Consider the following 22975-nt stretch of genomic DNA (forward strand, 5'->3'; position numbering starts at 1 on the left):
ACCTCACTTCCCCGGCCAATTTGGCTGGTTTACCTTTTTTATTTGTTTTTTTATAAACTAAACCAACCTCTAAACCGTCACTTCGCCATAAGTGATACTGAACACATCGGCAGACCCCCCCCCCCTCCCTCACTCACTCCCTCCCTCCACCCCAAACCATCGCTTCGTGACTACTGAACTGAACTGAACTGAACTGAACTGAACTGAAACTACTGAGCTGATGAAATCCTCAGTTTTGCTCCTCCCTGCTGATCCGACTCTGCTGCACCAGTCGACCGGGAAGCCTGGAAGATATATGCTACAGCCTGATTTTATATGCCTGCATTTCTGAAATATTACCAGTGGGCTGGGAGTGGAGGTATGCAGGAGGGAGCATGTGTGTGTGAACCACATGCTCATTCCACAACAACCCTACACATGTATATGTATGCACTATTCAGTTTCACACAATTCCAGGTGGTAAAAAATCATTCTGCATATTATATTGTTTGTGCGAGCAAAATTCCTTTTTCATTACATGTTAGCAGTTCTTGTGAATGACAACTCTGCTGCTGCTGCTGCTGCGATCAGGCACGGTCAACCTGTAACTGCTCACGATGCAACAGAAAGACCTAATATTGGGCAGAGTCGACCAGTAAACACACGCGAGAAGAGCATTTATGGTTGTTTTGTGGATTTATGCATCGGACATGAGTCAAGCCTTGGCACACTTCATATTAATACTGGTTTAAAGTGAGCAAAATACCTTTTCTCTTCTTTTTTTTTTTTTTAAATCACTGTACTAAAAAACAAGTAAGGGGGACATGTGATGACATGTGGAAACCAGAATGCAGACCAGATTCAGATTGGCTTCCACATCCTTCCTTCCTTCCTTCATTCTCTCCATATTTTCCCTCAGTTAGACATGTGAGGCTTTTTTTTTTTTTTTTTTTTACAGCAGCCTGATTTATGAACTCGTGTTCTTGTCAGTGCACCCCCAAAACAACCCTGCCTCACTTTGTTTTGGAGTTACTGGAAGAATTATCCTTTAAGAGGCACAGATGTTAGCCCGGTGTTGCCCGTCGGATCATTTTTAACAAGGGTTCATTGCTAAAATGCTTCAGGAAAATAGTTTTTTTTTTGTGGGGGGGGGGGGGGAGGATTGTGTCGACTCCTGATTCTTGGAAAACACTTAAAACGCTGAAGACAGTTGTGCAAGATGTGAATGTGTGTGTGTGTGTGTGTGTGAGCACATGACGGCTGCTAGTGACACAGAAGTGGACGGACGGATGGACGGACAGGCTGGCTCTCGAGGTTTCGACACATGTTCCGACAGTCCCGCCTACTTCCTATAAATTATACTCAACAACAACAGCAAGACTACAAGTTACACAGTAGTGTGTATAGGCTGTCCTCCTGTAGGCTGATGTAGCTCAGCATTTTTCATCCTCTTCCACACACGTCTTCCCTGCCTGGGCCTACTTTTCTGTGTTCAGTTCCCCCACCGCCTCCCCGTCCCCCCGCTATATCCAAAGTTTTGTACAAATGTTTTAAAGTGAATAATTTCCTTTTTATTTTATAATCGTAAATGTTATGTTTTTATAAATATTATTTATTATACAATGTATATATCTGTATGACTGAGCTAAGATTATATATTTGAAGAACAAAAACTGCTGTCTTGTACTTTTTCCTTACATACACGCCATGCATACACCCACCAGTGTTATTCTAATAAAACACAGTTATTCTTCTTGGACACTGCACTGACGAATCCAAACAAGGCAATGTCCCAATTATTGTCTAATTTCCCTAACGTTAACCTGACCACAATTCAAATCTTAGCCCAAAACTCAACCAGTTCCTTAACCAGAAATGAGGTCCTGCCTCACAACTACAGGTGATAACACATAAGTACACACATTCAGAAATTGTGTGTACTTATTACAATTCATCCTTTCCTCAAAATAATGTACATTTGCTCCTGTTTGAGTAGCATTTGTTAAACGCGACAGATCCCACTTGTTTAAGAAGATAGACTTACAACTAGAAAAGCACTCAGAGAGCGCATACCTCCGCCAAGGCAAGCTCGAACACCCCCCCGCCCCCACGGATCACGCCCAAAATTGAATCACTTGTTCCTGGTCCCATTGCGGATATTTCCTCCAAATTTCATCCAAATCTGTCCCTGACTTCGAGTTATGTTGCTAACAGACAGACAGACAAACAAACTCTGGCGAAAACATATACCTCATTGGCGGAGGGCAAAAAGCTGAAACGTTACATTTGCTAAGAGAGACTCACTGCGTCATACTTTGACTCGCTCACTCATTTTCTACCGCTTTATCCTCCACATGAGGGTCACGGGGGGGCGTTGGTGCCAATCTCAGATGACATAAGGCGGAAGGCGGGGGGGTTAGTCCGTTCATGGAATCTGCGACAGAAAAATATCCTTTCATGCACAAGTGGCTACAGATATTTATGAGCGACACAATTTTCACATGTAGCATATAAAACAGGGATAGGATGATACCACTTTTTGTGTCCACCAATACTGATAGTCATTTTAGACCATTTATGAACTATGACACGGTTAACAACGCACATTTGTCTCGAGTCATTATAGATACATACATCTTCAACTGTGCAACAAATGTTCTTTTTCCAAAAAGAAGAAATAAACCGCCCAAACATGACTCAGCCTATAAACGGTAAAATACAGTGGCGTAAATAGGCTGAAAGTTGGCTATTATGGTTTAATTTTCTACGCACTCTGGTCAAATATGGGCCGCTCCATTCTGATCACATACTCTGGTATAGTAGAACAGTATTTCTGATTTTACGGAGATCCTGTCGAGTGGTCATTGAATGCATAATAAATTCATATACGAGTGAGTTTCTTGATAGTAGTACTTAATTTATTCATAAAATAAAAAGACATAAACAAGTACAAATGATTAGAACAACGTCAGATCTCAGAGTTGAGCAGCCACCATGACCTGGAATGATTAGATAAAGAAATGTGTGCACACAAAAATACGAGGCCGATATAAACCGTGAACAGCATCATCATCATTAGTGTTTTTTTGCATGCACGTCTACTTCCCAATGGAATTCATCTTCTGTCCTTCACTCTTTTTTTTTTTTAAATGTATAAAATCACAACCAAGTCCAAGCATAATAGAAATGCAATATATACAGAAAACCAACTTAATTCTCTTATTTTACACGTTCACACGTTGCTGGAGGAGGTGGAGGAGGAGGCTGCCTGGGTTGTTACAGGTACACACACAGCTCCGGGGATGGAAATGCAAAGAGAGAGAGCTGGAATCTATCCATCTCTCGCTCGCTTCCTCCTTCATACAGTTCCTCAGCAACTGAGTGAAGAGAGACAAATAAAAGTGAGAGGAGACAGACAGGCGAAGGAGACGTGCTGCCACAAGAGAGCACCTGTCTCGCTGACCTATTTTTAGGCACAACTATACCATAAATCACTGAGGCAACGAGATAATGCGACGTTTTAGAGCAGACTTAGGGCAACAACAAGTCAGAGAATGAGGAAAATAAAGAGTTGCTTCTTTATTTTAAATCTATTTTCGACAATAGCACCACAATAAGTGTCCTGAGAGTCACTGTTAACATTCTGGCACCTCTAACATACAGAAGGAGGAGTATTCTATTTTAAAAAAATCAACGATAGGCGGTGTTATTCTCAAAAGTTAGCAAAAATGTTGCATTAGTTTGTCTTAAGACGCTGTGATGAATGGATTAGTGATATGGCAAAGCTACTGAAAAAAACCAAAGGAAACACAAAAGAACCATTCTAGTTTTCATTCTGTGTAAATATTGACCGACTCGTCATATTTACGCGTGAGATTAATGCAGAGTTTGACACAAGGAAGGGGGGGGGGGAGGATTACGGTCTTTGCAAGTGATGTGAGTGCATGCTCCAGCAGGGTAATACTGCACATTTTACTGACTCTGCAAAAACAAAAACACTGAGATGGATAAAATGGTGAGTTTGCACAAAACCAGTTTGTTATTGTGTTGAATATTGAGCACCAATACAAGAGTGAGCTCAAAGCTGTGGAAGGTGCAAGGACCTCCTCACTTAAAGGTCCAGTGTGCGAGAAACAGAGACACCAGACTGGATAATGGAACTACGGTGGCCTTCGCAAACCAGTAAGAATGTCATTTAGAGCTGCAACTAACAATTACTTTTGTTTGGTCCATAAAATGTCAGAAAATGTAAAAAAAAAAAAACGTTGATCAGTGTTTGTCAAACCTGGAAATGACTATGTTCTCGAATGTCTTGTTTGGTCCACAAACCAAAATGACTCAGTTTTAATGATTTCTTTGTTATGTGGAGCAAAGAAACCAAGAAAAATATTCATAATAACATAGTTTGTCTCACGGGACTTCACAGGGTTGGTAACATCCTCTGTCCTTAGACCTACGACCAGGGTAAGAAGGTCTAAGGACAGAGGATGTTACCAATCAGAAATCTTGTTTTAATAATGAAAAAGCTTCTAACTGATTAATCAATTATCAAAATAGTTGACAATTAATTTGACAAAAAGCTCTTATGTCATTCTTCATTTCCTACTTCTTTAACATGTGACACATGCTCTGGCTGATTTGTCAGTTAAGGCCTTTACCTAAAATACAGATAAAAGGCTTATTTATTCCTCTTATTAGAATTTTAACGCGATTATACTCATCCTTATGTGTCGTATATTCAGTTGCTACCAATAAAGCCTCCACACCAGACCTTTAAGTTTGACTTTAGCTGAAGTCTGAATCTCTGTTTGGGATACAATACTATTTATGAGCAGTCTTTTTAAAAACAGATTTCTCCCTGACAACATGATAAACATAAACTTTCTTGCTCTAAGTGGACACATTGCTCGAGCAGACTTAACACTTAACAGATATCAACACTACAGTCTCCCCCTCATATTGCCAACCAGAAAATGGTGGACATGTAACACGTCGCCTGGTGCAGGCCTTACCACTGAAGGATGCCTCTTTTCACTGTGGCTCCTCCAAGTCTATATCGCCACAAACTTATCAGAACCCAGTCTGTGGGGAAGGGGGAAAAAAAAAACACACACAAAACACAAACTGTCTATTATTAATCACACTTGCTACAATGACCTAATGTAAACATTGAGTGGGTTTTTACTAGGTTTTTCATTCTTTCTTTGCTCCTAAAGTGACAGATGTGTACATACTGTAACGTGAGTGTTCAGTGTCACCACTGGACTCCATTTTGCTGGAGTTTGAAACAAAGATCGAAAAAAAAAAAATACTTACCCTCCTTCGTCTCTCAACAGACTCAGGAACTTGCTCACTCTGTGGTCACGATCCATCTAAAAAAAGACGAGATACGTAAATTATAATAATTAATAATTAATTAATTAATAATAATCATAACTTTTTGTTCCCGAACACGTTTTTGAAAAAGTGTCAGAACAAAAGGAGAGGAAGTCAAATGAATGGCCGCCTATGCAATGACTTTACAGTGTGTCTGGAGTTGCCTGTAGCTACTAGAATTAAGACATGAGAGCAGTCAGAAACACTGGAATGAGACGAGAGAAGATAAAGAGCGAGCCAAAGACTAACTACCAAAGTGCATGTGCCTCTCCGTGTGCGGCTGTTTGTAGCATGTCTCGGCAAACCCGGGTTCATACTTCTTCAGGCTCGTGATGGAGTGCGGGATTGTGGCGTGTGGGGGCTACAGGGTGTAGAACATGGCTGCATTTGTGCATACCACAGCAATTACAAAGCATCCAGCCTCGACAAACACGCTGCGCACATTATCAACATACCACAGAGAGTCGAGGGGAGAAATTAACAGCAGCCAACCAATGAGATTTCACTGCTGCAAGTCTGCTACCTGCTTAGTCAAGTAACCAAACACCTGGAAGCCAGTGGAGCTGACTTCTGAGATGGACAGAAAAGGAAAAACAAGCTGCAGTGAATGAAAGGATGTTTGGATCAGTTTTTACAACACGTCCACGGATTTTGGGGGATTTGAGGGAAACGGATTAAAAACTAAAACCCGAGATATCCTGACTTTAAGGCCACGTTCACTCTGGAAAAAGCATTTAAGCAGCATAGGGGCGTGTGTTTGCCGGAGCTTGTTGGTTTATATACCGGCATCGGCAAGGCAATGAAATACAATTTGGGATGTCCAGTTTGGAAGAACAAGGATTTATGCTTTTGACATCTTAATATGCGGCCAAACCACAGCAGACTGGTTTTGTACATTTACAAAGTCGCAGAGGACGTTAAAAAGCTAAACGTCTGGTCACATTTACAACCAGTGCATTTTGCAAGTACCTGGGTTCATTTCAGTGGAATCGCTGTGATCAGTGGATTTGCTCGAGAGGCCTAAACAAATTTGGTTTAGGGCTCGAGTTCAAACTCAACTTTGGTGAATTTCTGACACATATTTGAACTTTTTAAACAATAACAAACCAAGAAAGGAAAAGAAAGCTGGACAACACTGAAGAAATACCATCGCCATTGACTTGCTTTAAAACCCTTGCTAACACTTCAGTCAAATTAGCATTTTTTTGCTCAATGGTTGACCACAATCTGAACTTTGCTCTGTGAAATTATGGCTCTTCAATGTCCTGACTAAAATAAGGTGGGCCCGACCTCTCATTCAGGAAACAGGGCTTATTAAAATTATTGTGAACCAGCAAAACTGTTTTCAGCTGTGCTAACATCATTGCCCAAGGGTTTTCTAATCATCCAATAGCCTTCTAACGCGATTAGCAAACACAATGTACCATTAGAACACTGGAGAGATGGTTGCTGGAAATGGGCCTCTATACACCTATGGACATATTCCATTAAAAAACAGACGTTTGCAGATAGAATAGTCGTTTACCACATTAACAATGTATAGAGTGTATTTCTGATTCATAAGTATTAAGTGCTTTTCCTTCAAAAATAAGGACATTTCTAAGTGACCCCAAACTTTTGAACAGTAGTGTACAAGAAGAAGAGAGGAGGGGAGGAGTCCTTATGACACAACTCTGTGACGGTTTAGTCATCCTTACCACTTACGACACAACAATTCCTAAGAATGTGATCATCTCTTTATTAATTTAATCATTTAAATGTGGTACCACAGACACTGAAGTGACTGATTTCATCTATCTTTATCTCCTCAGCCAAACCACAAAAACGTGATTTCTATACATAGCCCCCCAATCTGGCACATTGAGAAGACGCCAAGAACGTGCTGTGAGTTGCTAGAGGATGTTTTCACTTTCATTTCAGTAGATGGATGAGTTTTTCTTGTAGCCTACCACATCTATTGGCCCATGATCTAACATGTAGGTTAACCGAAAACCATGAAGTGCATATGACTGCTCTTATGAGTTCCTTCCCTGAAACTCAGAACATTACAATGTGACTTGGAAAGTCCAGGAGAAAATGGTTTCCTCAACTATGAATGTGTTGGATTGCAACAGTTGTTGGAGAATGGTTTGTGAACGGGAAATGTATTGGATCTTGGGAGGTTCAACAAATCATCGGCAAAGCCACACGGTTTTTCATTCCAGTTGATATACGACAGGGTTTTTTTGTGTGTGCGATGACTGCTGAGATTGATGGTCAGATGTAGAGAAAGAGGAGGAACAGTCTGCTCAGAGCTCACTGTTAGAAAAACAATAACACAGAGCAAGCTCGACCAATTTCGGAATGTGTGTGTTTCAAGATGTTATAGTTTGGTGAACTGAGTGGAACTCAGTGGCTACTGTGCTAACAGGCTAAGAATATGTAAATCAAGTCAAGGAAGTGTCTCATTCTCACCTGTGCAGCCATTTCAATCAGCATTAGCAATTTTTTAATCCCAATCCACAGGTTTTTGTCCATGACAGCCTTTGCGATCATGGCCCGCTCGTTCTCCTGGAAACTGCCCAGCAGCTGTGGGGACAGGACAAAAAGAGAGTTAATTAACACATGTACCAATCTGCATATGGACATTAATAAAATCCTTTTGTTCCATTTTCCATTCCCATTTGCATACAGTCCTTTGGAGTCCGTTACCTCCAAAGCCTCAATCAACTGTTCTCCCCTGGAGATGTTGGGGATGTGGATCGTGGTGCTGAAAGCATCCAACATCTCCATTTCCTGGAGGACGTCTTTTCGACTCGTGGTGCCGATGATCAGCAGCTTACGACCCTGAAACGGAGGCAGACGTGATTGATCCATTTAGTGTGTCAGCACCTAAAGTTAACACCAGAAACACTGTTCTTGTGGTGAAACACTGACCCAAACCAAAGAGCAACCTCTGATTTACAACGTTACAAAGCAAACAAAGAATAGCGTCTCTCGATCATAATGAAGAACGCAGTTTGTTGTATGATTAGTATGATTATTGGATGAGCATTTGACTCACGTAACCACTTGATTATAGACAATTATAGAACATAGCTGACATGCAACTGTTTTAGAAAACAAAACCTAACTCAAGACTTACAACAAGCTGGAACAATATTGCTGTGATTAAACGTTGGCGCATTACTGATAATAAGACGATGATATATATTTTCAATCTTAAAAATGAATTAAAAGTAGCAGGTGAAAACCATCCTGAAAAGTTATGTGTTCTTTCGTTGTTTCCTGTCTTATACCACTACAATTATTGTCTAATGTGCAATGGATGAAAACTTTTGGTTATGGATTCTCTGTGAACACAGTGAACAGAACATAGATAAAAGAAGGGAACTGCAGAGAGGGAAACAGATGAAACACTAAACAGAAGAGAAGGCAAATATGAACAGAGACGAAAGAACTGTAGCTCCACTAAGCTGATGAGCTGGACCAGGAGAAGACGACGGAGGCGGAGAGAGGCAGAGGAGTGGCGAGTAGACAGGGGGATTATGGCTGCTGGTTGCCCCCCCATGGCGATGGGGGTTGTGATGCTGCATGCAGATGAGGTGCCACACAGGCGGTGGTGCTGCCAGGTCCTGGCTCTCTCACAGAGCTCATTCTCCTCCGTGTCCCCCTGGCCTCCCCTGGCCCCAGGCTCCCCGCTGAGCCCAGCGCTTTACAACCCCAGAGGAGCACTGCAGCCAGGCATTCAACACCAGGCCCCGCGCCACTTCTCATGCACATGCAGCCATATAGTAGGGCTATACTCTCATTCACACACCCATCAACAACAGACACACACAAGCTACAACCAAAGAAACTATGAGAAATGGGTCTCTACCACCACCATTCACTGTGAGCACAACAGGCCCGGGCCAAAACACTGGCTAATAACCGTACACTCACACATGCCAGTCGCAGCCAAAGACCTCCAACAATTCCTCAGTAAACTTTGTATTGGCATCCATAAGATCTGCTGCCCTCTTTCTGCTACTTCAAGACTAGCAACACAGTGAGTTTGTTACAAATTAATACCAATACAAAGGCTTTGTTACCTTTGGAGGAGGTTTCTTCAGCAACACCAGCAAAGCTTGTAACACCAGGTTGGAGAAACGAGGGCCGACTGGGACAAAGTCTGATGACAGATTTTATTCAGTAAATTAATTATTTTCTGTCTGGATTAATAAACTTCAGTTAGAAAATGAATTCAAGTCAAGTGTATTGTTGTCATTAAAAACTGGAGTCTTACCCAACAAGCGTTCAATGTCATCCACGACCACACAGCTCAACTGGGATTTATAGGCATCTTCAAATATCTATCACCAAAAAAAAAAACAGCGTTAGGTCTGAATCAAAGAGCGACTGTTCACAAAATGAGAAACAACAGCAGAGCTTAAACCACATGAAATCCCACACATCATCTTCCCACACTATAATATAGACTTTCAAATGTTTTTCTATTTTCTTATTTGTTTGTATTGTCTTTCTTTTGAAAGCACATAATGACAATAATACTACTATTTAAAGAGTGTTACCTTTTTGATGGCTTGGCATTTAGCGATCTCCGAGTGCCCAATCATTTTGTCCGGGGAACAGATCTTGATAAAAGGGAACTGGGAGTCTTCTGAAATCTTAGCTGCCAATGCTGTTTTACCACTGTTAGGTGGACCTGAGGGAGGTGAGCAAACAAAAAGTGGACCAAATTATTTGGTGCATCAAATGGTCCTTCACTACTACTAGCTACTACGTTTTATCGCTACATGTTTGTCCTTGTGTTAGTGTGTAAATTGATGTTTGTGTTGTACCTTCCAGAAGAACAGAGACGAGCGGTGTCCGGTCGCTATTTTTTGTTTGCTGAACCAGCAGCTCCCCGTCCTCCAACACTGCAGACACCGGGTCGCCCCAGCGAATGATACCATTCATGATGTAGCTGGCATAGTCCTCTTGGTTTGTACCAAACGCCTAGAGAAAATAAATACTGTACTGTAACAGTCTATCATGCTCTTTCTTTACCTACATCAGTTCTTTCTGCGATGGACATGGATATCTATGTGAAAATCACTGCTTTTAGGCCTTCTTCTTCAATAGAAAATGACTTCACCTTTGTAAATGCCCTTCCCCTTTAAAGGCAAATAGTGACTGCCAGCTGGTAGCGTTCATCAAGTGCTGGTTAAAGAACTCAGAATGACGCTGTTGATGATGTCACGACCGGTTGCAAGTAGAGGGTGTCAAATTTGTCAAATTTAAGATTTTTTAAGACATTTTTAATGCCACCTTGAATTAAATTTAAGACTGAAAAACACTATAAATATAGGCGATTACAACCCAGGCATAGCATGTGCCATTCAATGAGACTCATTCAAGTTTATTTTTTGTTTGTTTATTGAACATAAAGTGATACTCGGTGCTCAGTTGTTCAATAGCAAGTGCAGTTTAACTGCAAGTATATCTCCTTCTGGAAGTCCCGCGTGAAAATGAAAATAAATATAACATTAAATAGTCCTGCCCCGAAAAATTAATTTTAGACATTTTAAGGCCTTAAAAAGTCTTCAATTCGTGTTTCTAAAATTTTTAGAAACACGAATTGAAGACTTTTTAATGGACACCCTGTGGTAAAAGAGGATATATGTTGGAATAGAGACTTATAACCATGATTTTATGTGACATTTTTGAGTGCAAAATCTATTTGACACAGAAAAGGAAAATGAGAATTGGAAAGGGCAAACTTACAGGTTTGATGTCGTTATTCAGCGAGGCCAAGAAATCGAGTCGGCTGACCTGCAGCTTCTCTGCCGTCTCAATGTTTACCTCCACAGTGTTGCTGGCCTACAACAAACAAATATAAATATAAAAACACACACACACAAAACATTACACGACAAAAATAATATTGTGAGTTTCTCTTCGGTCCTGGATGAACTCGATGCCCCAACGAGAGAAACCCATTACATGAACTATTGCGCATTTAGATTGCACAATGTGTCAGGAGACAATGTGCTCCCTCAGAGCAGGAAAGGTCACACAGAGAGAGGAGACAGGGGAGAGTAAGTGCTCAGAGGAGTGAAGAAAAACGTCACAGCCATCAGACATGTGTAAGGCCCTTGTCTGTTATTTATCATCACCCTACAATATTGGCTGCTCTGCGTGTGTGTGTGTTGGGGCAGAGCACATAACAGATGAGAACTTCACCTTATCCATGTGTCCTGCAGAGTTTTGTACATTTAAGTCTGTGCACCTGATAAAACACTTGAGTGATGTGTGCAGTCACGCACACAGGGTTTTCCTCCTTAAAGTTTCTCACCTGGGAGGCTGCAGTAAACTGGCACTATGCAGAGTTATATGTGTGTGGCCTACACTTTAAACAACACAGTTTCCGTGGGGAAAAAATTCCGAAAAGATTAAAACTTTAGCAGTTTTATCGAGACTAGTTTTCGTGGGGAGAGACCTAAAGACAATTGGCTCTAAAAGGCCGTAGAAGGCAAATCAGACGTTCAAGGTACAGTGCACAAATTTTAATTACAAACAAATGTCTGAGGTGAGTGCACACAATGCTGACTAAGCCTCACAATCTCCACATGACTGTGTTACTCAGTATAGTGTTGTTTACATCTACTGTTGCTGGGCAATAGTTCTGCACTGCAGCTAAAAGAAGTTGGTGAGGTTATACAACAAGTTTCAGAATTCTAATTCAGAAACCCAGTCGTTCAGCCCCTGCACTGCAGGTGTATACACACAAGCGTTCCCCCGAGTCAGGTCTGATAGTAATGCTTGACAGAGTCCATTTTCAGATGAAGGATAAATCAACATCATCACTGTAGCTTTAATTATGAATAAAACAACAACACAGAATTCCTTAAATGTCTCTTCTAACCTTTATGTGTCTGTTCATAGCAGTGGACTGTGCAGCTCTGACCAGACCCTCCAGTTCAGCACCACTGTAGTTCTTTGTCTCCACAGCCAGCTCCTTGATGTCCACATCACTGGTCAGCAGGTCGTGCTGACGCATCTTCGCTGTGTGGATGTTGAGGATCTGAATGCGACCCTTTTCATCCGGTAACCCTGACATGAAAATAAACATATTAAATAATAATATAATATAAATAATAATAACAGAAATGTATCGTCATTGAGGGAAGTTTTGACGACAAGTTATGAATTGTGTGTGTACAAGTCAAATTCTAAGCATCCAACGAGTTGCTGAACTAAACAACTGAGCAAGTACGTGTGCTAAATGTTTACTTAACGAGGTTCCAAATTTAAGAACATTTCTACGACACATTTTCAGTAAAACAGTAAGTAAATCAAACAAACACCTACTGCTTTAGCAAAAGCAACTTCCATTTGATTGTTACATTGGTATTAATCTATCAGTGTCTCTCTTCCTGCCTACTTAAATCTTAAAAAACATCCACAATTGAAGGAAAATGTTCAGCATTTAGTATCATTGCATTAGCTTTAATTCCATTGCCATTGCAGAGTTAAAATTATGAGTAGGGTTAAAACTAACCAATCTCCATCTTAACCTCCAGTCTTCCTGGCCTCAACAAAGCCTCATCGATCAGGTCCGGCCTGTTGGTCATACCTGAGGCAGTGACAGATGGACACATGGTTAAAAGCAGATGCTGCAGCATGACATCACTGTGTCTTTGTGTGAGCGTGCAGTTTGAGCACCTATGACCAGGATGTTGTTGAGCTGCTCCACTCCATCAATTTTCGACAGCAACTGGTTGACGACGGTGTCATGGACTCCAGTGCTGCCTGCCATGCTGCCACGCTGTTTACAGATGGCATCGATCTCATCGAAGATGATGATGTGAAGGCCGCTGTTGGCACCGAGCTGTTCAGCAGAGAAGAGGAGGACAAAGGTGATAAATGTATATACGATTATTTATATACATACAGTATATAATACCAGTTTATTGACTTCTGACTGTAGCTTCACATGTTTGATTTCACATCCATGAACCCGAACCAAAACATGGCACACTAAAATTACTTTTTAAGAAGACCTGAGAAAGGATACGGTGCAGTATTCTGACACGTTATTAGCTCTTGTTGACATGTAACCACTGATAACTATTCACACAATCCAACCGTTGTGGTTTATCTTGCGATTGTTGCAGAGGAAAAGAAATGCATCGACAACAGACAGCTTTAATAGCTGTGCTGCTGTCATTACATGTCTTTTTATTAACTATTATCAGTATATTTTTAATACAGCAATTAAAAAAAAACCAATTTCGATCCACCCTATTTTACTCTTTACAATGTCAATTGATGCGACTGAACCCAACCCAATCATTTTCGGATTTTTGTTCAAACGTGGCCCAACCTGTTGGGTCCCATTCAGTCCAGATGGGATCGGTTTGTGCATCCATCCTCTCACACAATTATAAAGAAATTAAATTTGACACATGAAATCAAAACACTGTTCGAATCTATTGTGTGGCATCTGAATACCAAGTTGAAAATCTTTGCCGAGTGACCCTCACTGGAGAGACAGATGGAAAGTAAGAGAGCTGCAGGCTGGGGGGTTATCATTCCATCTACAGTCCTGTCAGCCTGAGACGTAGCATTTAAGGCAGGTGTGGAGCTGTCCTTATTACACAATGGATAGAGTCTGAGTGAGTGTGTGTGCATTTGTGTGTAGGGAGGTCTAATAGGAGGTCAAAGACAAACCAGCCCCTCATTAGGTGGTGAAGAGTGAGGCTCGACGTTAGTGTCTCACCATCCAAACCAACCATCACACTGCTGGGTTTATGTACTAGTTGTGTAGCTATTACAACTATGTGTAGTTAAAGGGCAGATCTCTCCACTCCTGGAGAAATTAGATTTTTTTTCTTTGGGACAATGGCAGAAAACTGCTCACCAAGTACAGACTTGATATTGGTTTTGATCTCATGTGTAGATAATAAGTTGAGCCAAGTTGTAGCACAAAAGGGAGAATACTGGAAACTCTAATAACACAAACTCTTATGTCAACAACAGCGCTGTGTGTAAGACTTTCATTTTTAATGTGGCTTAGAGATTTTAACCATGCTTTAAACAATTGCCACAAGCAGCGGCACCTTTTTTTTGTGCACTAGAACTTCAAAAGTTTGGGGTCACTTCGAAATGTCCTTATTTTTAAAGGAAAAGCACTTTTTTTCAATGAATAGAACATTAAATGAATCATAAATACACTTGATACATTGTTAATGTGGTAAACGACTATTCTAGCTGCAAACATCTGGTTTTTAATGGAATATGTACATAGGTGCATTTCCAGTCTCTCCAGTGTTCTAATGGTACATTGTGTTTGCTAATCGCGTTAGAAGGCTATTGGATGATTAGAAAACCCTTGAAAACCATTGTGCAATTATGTTAGCACAGCTGACAACTGTTTTGCTGGTTCTTTGACGATAGCAAAGTTGGAAGGGCAAAAATCATCATTTCTAATCTTGTTAATGTCTTCACTATATTTTGTATTCATTTTGCAACGCTTTTGATGAATAAAAGTGTGAGTTTTAATGGAAAACAATTTATAGGTGACCCCAAACTTTTGAACGGTAGTGTATATACTATAATGAGTCTTGTCCTCACCCTCTTCTGTTCGTCCTCAGCGTCTGCAAAAAGCTTCCTGATGTTAGCCTCAGACTCCCCGACGTATTTGTTGAGAATCTCGGGGCCGTTGACGATCTTTGGCTCCCGGGCCTTGAGCATCTTTCCAATCTGTCGCGCCATCAGGGTTTTACCGCAGCCCGGGGGTCCGTACAGCAGGATTCCCTTCACGTGCTTACAGCCTGGAGACAGACACACAACCAGGGAGAGGGGGACTGCTGTTAAAGCAAGCACATGCTGCGAGAAACTTCAATAAATAGACCAATTGTGTATATCTTACAGCTCAATTTGTTTTACAGGAGTTACTGTGGTGACCCATGAAGCAAAGAAAGTTCAACTTTAAGGTATGCATTTCATATCACATAAGGATAAAAAACATATTTTTTCCCTTTGCCATAACAGTTCAATGTGAAAGAATCAGTGTGTTTGTAACATCACAAGGTTGCTGTTTTAAGTGTATTGTTTGCTGCAGAGAAACATGAATGCAACAAAGATCACATTAAACAAAGTTAAAAAGTGTTTTCATCATGACTATAATACAGTTGGGAAAATGTTGTAGCCAACGCAACAAAATCCAGCTGTATTTAAGCTGTCCACATGCAGATGTCAGGAGAATGAATGACGACAGGCCTATAACAGTTCCCATCACAGCAATTCTGATTTCCTTAGTTTAATTCCTTTTTCATAAAGATCAAGTGTGTGAACCGAGAGCTCTCCACTCAACCAAGTTTACAGTGCGGGTCTTTTAATGGCCTTTTGCACCTGCCTAATGACATTTAGCCCAGACTAAATGAGAGGCCCCAGATAACCATCTGAGCTGCCATTTGGGCCTGCTGAAGGAAAAGCAGTCAGGATGACAGGTGGGGGGTAGTGAAAAGAAGGGAAAGGCTTGTGATGTGTGTTTGTGTTGGGGTTTGGGAGTGAAAGCACTGAAGCTTCTGTCTGTCTGCTTCACCTCTCTGGGAGCAAAGGGGAGACAAGGTGAAACTTTCAAACTTTTGGTTGAACACACACACACACACACACACAAAATACGTGGTCTACACATACACACCACATCTCTCTGTCACTCAGCACCTGCGCTCCCTGTGCCTGCCAATTACAGCTTTACCTTTAGCTGGATGCTCTATCGAGGCATACCATCTCATTACAGCCACCAGCTGGCCACAGCAAAAGGCCAACTCCTGCACACACAACCACCCAGTTAAATGTCAGCTCACACACTGCTGCAGTGGACACTGCCACAGGCCCTGAGCACTATGGGCACGGAGTGTCTCTGAGTGCCAAATTAATGTTAAGTGTGCATTTGCCAAGCACAAATGTTGTTTCAACAGGTTTTCACAAGACTTCTCCATCTAGAAGCGAGAGGATTAGGGCTGATGTGATTGTGAGCACATGCGTATGAGAAAGGAGGTTTTTGCGATTGAGTCACAGCGAGAACGAGCTGATGGCTTTCATTAGAACGAACTGCTGCTCTTTGAAGAGTGAATCATCGTAATCTGACAGCTGTCAAAGACCTATTAATGAGTGTGTGCAGGGATCACTGTCAGAGGATGCCAGAGTTTTTAGTCACGGTCGAGGGACCACAGAAGAACGCTCTCTCTTGCCTGTCACTTACCGATTTCTAAGCATTGCTGATTCAGGCATTGATTCGATTCTCAGAGGAATTATTAATGTTTGGTTTGCCATAATGTTGATCTGAGGATTAATCACAAACTGAACAATAAGTAAAAACAGTGATCATCTGTGGCAGATGATACTAATCTGTTCATCCTGATGGAAACTCTTATTTGTTACTGACTGCAGGAACAATACACTTTTTTTCTACATTTAGCATGTCTCTTATTTCAATTCCAACATATAAAATGGAAAATATGATGATAGTTTTATTTGCTAAAACACAGAATGTGCAAATCATTGACTTAAGACAGCCATAGATAAAAGTGTGACCATGAAAATATATTCATTATACATACAATCACATGACATTGTGATCAAATTGTACAAAATGTGGGGAAAAAAAGTGATGGCAAGATATATGGGGAAAAAAAATAACTCACCCATCTGTTCAACAATATCAGGAGGGAAGACTCGAGAGGCAAAGGCTCTTCGGAATATGGCAGAGAACTCTTTGTCAAGGCCACCAATTCCCATCTTCTCAAAATTCCAGTCCGGGTTGATGATGGACTGACGAGACCCTCTTGTCTTGGCTTTCCCTGAGGGGGAGCGAAAAGCAAAATAATAAATACATCATCTTATATGTAAAGGTGTAAATCAAAAGAAATGTGTCCTTTTCCCTCTAAAATACAGATGATCTGTTTAAAAACTTCAAACATGTCTGTTAAGTAAAAAGTACTTTTCCAACACCATATTCTATATTTAGTTACATTCTTCTTTATATGTATAATAAAATGTCCAGAAAAACTGAAAATATTACTTTTTTTCCTCATATAAAGGAAAACTGCATAGCAGGTGCCTCTTGAGACTTGATGGACAAGAAAATGAGCCAGGGAAAGCAAGGAAAGCAAAATGTGTAGAGTTTGCCCCCTTGTGGATTTATAGAGCATCACGCTTAAGACAGCATGTAATGTTAAAAACACTCTTATGTACACAAGAGTTGGGTTTGTAGTGATTTTCCCAGTCCAATATCTGCCAGGATCATGCCAGAATTAATAAATGATAAAACATGGATATGACACTCACCAACCAGGGTCATGGATGAGGTCTCTGACTTTTCAAAAATCACTTGACTGTTTCCCACCAACAAACCAATGCCAACCTGAGGAAAGAAATGCATACAGAAAACATGATAATTAACAAGGTTCCAATAAATTATGTTCATTAAACCAAACAGACTTCATTTATGTGCGGCATAGTTGAGAAGGGGAACATGTGAACATGCTACAAACCTCCAGTTTCTTTCCAGGGGTATTTTCTCCCCTTAGGATGCTGGGGTCCATGACCTCAATATCTTTTACCACCAAGCCAAAGAGCTTATCAAAGAAACTAAACACCAGCTAGGAAAAAGGGAGATAAGGACAGAAAACAATTTATTTCCCCACAAAGATCAACATAGGGACATGTAGAATCAAAAATTACACTTACAACACATCAGAACACATTCTTGGACAGTCAAAATGTCTTCTATTCTATTAAATACAACATTGAATCCAAACAGTTTAGTTTTTAGTGGTAAGATTGGCTCTTCATAATAAGCACCTGCTGGCCCACACTGAAGGCTTGGTTGTTGAAGTGCTGGACAAACTCTGTGGCCATCTTGTCAGAGTCGTACGGATTGCTGTCCACGTTTTTCTTCTGGAGGAAGTCGATCTCCACTGTCATGGAGCTTATACACTGTTTGGACCTGTCAAACTTGTAGTTTGTTACTGTAGGTGGGAAGAAAAATAAATAGGGATGTGAGGTTTAGCGTTTAGACAACAGCATCCCTCACTAGACCTTTGACAAAATGACACTGTATTGGCTACAGGTACTTGGAAGAACATGGCTTGCTTTTGCCTGTGTTGCTGCCTAAAAACTGTATAAGGAGTTGATTTAACCGATGCGTGAGGCCATTTAGTGGAAGCACAACAGCTGAACTACGTGAATATTTTCTGGTTTTGCTGCTTCATATAACAAATAAATCACTAAAACAAAATCATTTCAGTCTATGAGGATCAAACAGTATGTTTTATTACATTTTAAAGGAACAATGTCAAGCCTAATTATCATAAGCAGGTCTTTTTTTGGTGGAGGTCTCCAGTGACAACCTCCCACACACATTCCCAAAGACTGCAGCCTTTAAAGTCTGTCAAATTTTAGTTTTTCACATCGTCCATAGAATGTAGAAAATGATTGTCAGGCATTGCTGATTGCGCCCTGACATATTACGGTCCGTCACCACAAAAGGCTGATCGGATGAGACATCTGCGCAGCCTGTAGATACATGTGAGGCTCTGATAAAAGCCTCTGAAAAATCAGGCACTGAGTGGGCTCAGTTTAAAACAATAAACTATTGAAATTCATTTCATTTGTGGTTTTGCGTCCTCAACAAGCTACCATTCATTCAGACATGTTAAATTAAGTTTTAATTTAACATTTGGCTCAGCTTAGTAGCATTGCACCTAATGCTGCATCTAGTTTAATGTGCATTGTTGGCAATGTGAAACATTGAGAAATTCAAGCTGCAAACATAAAGTTTACCTTCGATCTCTTGTCCAATTGAAAGGCCTGCCCATTTTCGCTGTAAGGAAATGAACAAAGTGATTGATTTAGTTTCATTTCAAATTATTTCAATAGAAAAAAGGCACCAGATTACCATTGAGCCACCAAAAAGGAAGTGAAAAGTTCAAGACGTAAAAAAGATATCAGTCAAAGGTCAACTACATTTTAAAAAATAAACACGTGTGTTTCATGGAGACGTCGGTGTAAACATTGCTCTGCAACTTGGGTCTTATTTCACATCACTTCCGTACGCTCAAACACATAAATCACATTTATTCATGACTACCACTTGACTATTTTTATACACATGGATGCCACACTGAGCATGAGTTGATCAGTGTTGCCAAATGAAGTGCTGGCATAAAAGAAGACCATCGTGAGGAGGTTACAGTAGTACCTGTGTGCTGTTGTAGCTGCCAAGTTTATAGACGGAGCGAGAGCAGGCAGAGATAGGCAAGGCAAAAGGGGGAAAAAAGCAATAACATACAGATTGAGACAAACAAAGCGGCCCATGCAAAGAATCAACAGACAAAAACACAACTCAGATGTTAAGGTCAGAATATCAGTCAGATTAAAATGTTTGCAAAAGGAAAATTTGAGTGTTTCACACTGAAACTGACAAGTTAGTGTTAGTTGACAGATCAATCTGTGTATGTCTAACAATAAAAACTTCATTCAGCCTGAACCATCTTGATGAGCTCTGGAGGACACTTTATCTTAAACAGTGAACCCTACCTGTGGCAGACTGAAGGCGAGGGCCCCAGAGGTAACACTCGGATGCTTCCTCAAGGTGAATACAAACTTGTGGGTTGAGTTGCGTACAATCACGTGTCTGCATGGACATGAGGAGAATGGATTGTGTACAAGATGTAATAGCTTTCAAACACAATTAATCAAAGCAATAATGTTAAAACTAGAAAACACACTCAAAAAAAGTGTAAACCTTTCCCACGATTGCTCTGTTACCGACAGTAATGATTTGATGAGAGATGATGAGAGGAAATTAACTCACTGTTCAATCTGTGGCTCCTTCTCATTGATGACAGCACAGTTGGTCAATGACAGTTCATCTGTAGGGCATCGCACCACTTTCATAACCTGAAGGGTACGACAATAAAAAAAAATGTAAATTGTGAAATGAGGAACAAAGACAGTATCTGAATTAGAGGTGCAACTAATGTGTTGTCTAATAGTAAATTCTATGAAACGTTTAAAAAAAAGTTCTAATTTCCATTAATTGTACTTGCAATGGAGTGATTATGTGATTCATCGAAGAAAAAACAAACCAGTTACTGTCATGAACATTTGGACGCACAGCACAAGATCTACTGCCACTGCTGACATGTTACAAAGGGCACAGTGTTTATAGTCAATTTACAGTAGACCTCCAAACAGTTGTACAGTGAAAAGGCAGATTATTATACAGGTCAGCAATTCTGAGGTTTGACTCCCCCATTCAGCAGAGAGCTCATTTGCACAAAACCACCCTTACATACATGTTGCCATAGAGATCTCTTTACACTGATAAAGCCTCTCCAGACAGTCAGTATAGCTGTTAAAACTTTCCATCTGCAGCCTCCCCAAGGGTCTGGCACTCCTTATATTATTAATATTCTGCTCTTGTTTAAATGCAAAGAGTCTGCACATCTTTGATGACGACACAGTGGCATAAAACACATATTATAAACAACAAAAATGACTGAAGATTATCCTTTATCACCTATATAAAGTTATTAGTGTTGTATTAGACTACAATGTTGATTTTGGCAACAGGTGTAAATACTAAACTGTCAGCAAAGCATATACATGGTGTCACAGACAAAATATTGTTTTAACTCTACCTGTGCTCTGGACTGCACTTATTACATAAAGTATTTAAGTGAAATGTTGTTTGACAACAACAGAATGAAAATGGGATGATTCATTGCAACTATTGTTTATCTGACCTACAGTAATTATTTTTGATAGATGTTCCTAGCAGGGTTAACAATTTGACAAATCCACTTGAGTTAACAATTACGTTTACAATGATGAAAAAACTGTAAATGCCTCTCCATGCACCATGGATTGTGTAAAGGGCATTCCTTAAAGTGTTCCCATTTAATTTCTCAAATGTAAAGTGTAAATAAGGCACAGAAAAGGCCTCAGTTGTAAAAGGACCATACAGTCAAGGAAACCCTAATTTTAGTATTATGCATAAGAAAAACAAGTGTTGCTCAATTACATCTGCTGAGGAAGACCACGAGATGTCAGGAACTGTTTTTGAAATGAAAAAAACAAACAAAATATGTTGTTCATTGCTATTTATTCTGCTTTGACTGAGCCGACTATTGATATCAAAAACGGATTAATTTTAAACCTAACAAAACATGTCAACACACCTATTATCAGCAGTGTTATAATAAAGTAGCTGTATAATATTTCACACTAGATTTCTGTGTTTACATTTTAGATTGGTTGTCTAGCATTTCAGTGATGAAACTAATCTTTAGCTGCATCTATAGCCATCGTCCATTTAACGCAGGGCTAACATGTATTGTAAAGTACTCAAAAATCGTTTACATTTATCGACTTTATTAATTTTTTAATAATGTGTAAAGTGGTCATATTTGTGTTTGAGAACAGCTGCATGATTCATTTGTGATAACAAACTCATAGCTTTGTTTACACTGCAACTACGTGGAAAAGTGAGCGTGAATACTCCCCTTGTGTCTTCCTTATTAATTCTATTAGGTTACACTTCCTGCATGCTGCTTACACAACTAAGAAAACAATTGAGCGACATAACAGCTCGGGGCTAAAACATTGTGGTGGTTAGAGGCTTTAGTCTGAAGCTAAATCAGTAGCACTACGTGTTAGCAACAGTCTGACTGGTCATAAGGTTCCTTCTTCATTCGTCTTCCGGTTGCTTACGAAGTTTTGAATGACAAGTAGTTCTGCTACACAGGCTAGTCCTGTGCGGGCTCACTTTACATGCTACAAAAAGCTAACTACACATTAGGGTTAGCCTTCCTGTGGTTTCCAATAGTGGTGTAGCTGTGTTCAAGTGTAAATATTCACTTCAAATGAACTCACCCGAAAGTTCATCATTGTGTTTTCTGCTTTTTTTTCCGCTCTCGTTCAAGTGAACCTAAGCAATGACGCTCTGCTGACAGAGCAGAGATGGCTGTCACTACCCGATCTGTACCGGAAAACCGGTTTGTCCTGCGCATGTGCGAAAGTACGCATACTTCCTGTTTTCACGACAGTTGTGGAATGAATGAATGAATGGCCACTGCAACGAAAGTTAACACAAAATGTATACTTTCCTTTCGAAGAACGAGCACTAAACCATTTTTTGTGTTATGACAAACATGTCATTGTCTACACATTAAGCATTGCATAGTAAAGTATACGTATAGGAAGTAGTTTTTGACGGAATCAGTGGCTCTTATTTTGAAGGCTACAGTGAAAGGAATTGGTGATTTGGAAAATGATGCGTGTCCCTTTAGGAGAAGGCATTTTGGTAAGAAAGTGGCTCTTATTTTGAAGGCTACGGTGAAAGGAAGTGGTGATTTGATGATGATGCGTCTACATTTCAATCCTTTGATTGAAAAAAGAGACTGCGGTCACGCTATCTGACACTTGTGTCTCCGTAGTCAAACTGTCTGTCGCTGAATTTTAACGCTCTCCCAACAAAGGCTTTTCGGTAAATTGCATTCGATTCAATCCATCAAGCTGATTTGTAAGGACATCAACATCCGGCACGAAAAAATAATGAAAATCCTCACAGGTGTGTTTT

General features: G+C 40.3%; 1 protein-coding gene across 2 annotated transcripts; it reads right to left on the minus strand.

Annotated features, from left to right (window-relative positions):
* Positions 1–3009: 3009 nt before the first annotated feature.
* Positions 3010–22339, minus strand: LOC310939240 (vesicle-fusing ATPase-like). Of its 2 annotated transcripts, XM_083903930.1 has the most exons (22): positions 22270–22339; positions 20207–20292; positions 19930–20026; positions 19174–19213; positions 18193–18359; positions 17883–17990; positions 17677–17752; positions 17034–17189; positions 14956–15155; positions 13045–13210; positions 12881–12955; positions 12245–12432; positions 11104–11199; positions 10179–10335; positions 9909–10042; positions 9623–9689; positions 9429–9508; positions 8047–8181; positions 7810–7923; positions 5296–5351; positions 4992–5061; positions 3010–3356 (listed from the first exon to the last, which is right to left on the minus strand). In XM_083903930.1, the coding sequence occupies exons 1-21, from the start codon at positions 22282–22284 to the stop codon at positions 5031–5033; spliced, it is 2244 nt and encodes a 747-aa protein (XP_083760056.1). In that variant the 5' UTR covers positions 22285–22339; the 3' UTR covers positions 3010–3356; positions 4992–5030. The 2 variants fall into 2 exon arrangements, with proteins under 2 accessions (XP_083760056.1, XP_083760057.1); XM_083903931.1 differs by lacking the exons at positions 3010–3356; positions 4992–5061; positions 5296–5351 and adding an exon at positions 7583–7653.
* Between the last annotated feature and the right edge of the window lie 636 nt (positions 22340–22975).

Source organism: Microchirus variegatus (genome assembly GCF_963457635.1).
Source record: "Microchirus variegatus genome assembly, chromosome: 17".
NCBI lineage: Eukaryota > Metazoa > Chordata > Actinopteri > Pleuronectiformes > Soleidae > Microchirus > Microchirus variegatus.

Bases quoted from the DNA above. Each gene is read 5' to 3' on its own strand.
- LOC310939240 (XM_083903930.1), bottom strand. The intron at 19,214-19,929 runs GTAGGGTTCACT...ATTTCCTTACAG, and splicing joins TCGCCTTCAGTCTGCCACAG to CGAAAATGGGCAGGCCTTTC. The intron at 17,991-18,192 runs GTGCTTATTATG...CCTTTTTCCTAG, and splicing joins CCTTCAGTGTGGGCCAGCAG to CTGGTGTTTAGTTTCTTTGA.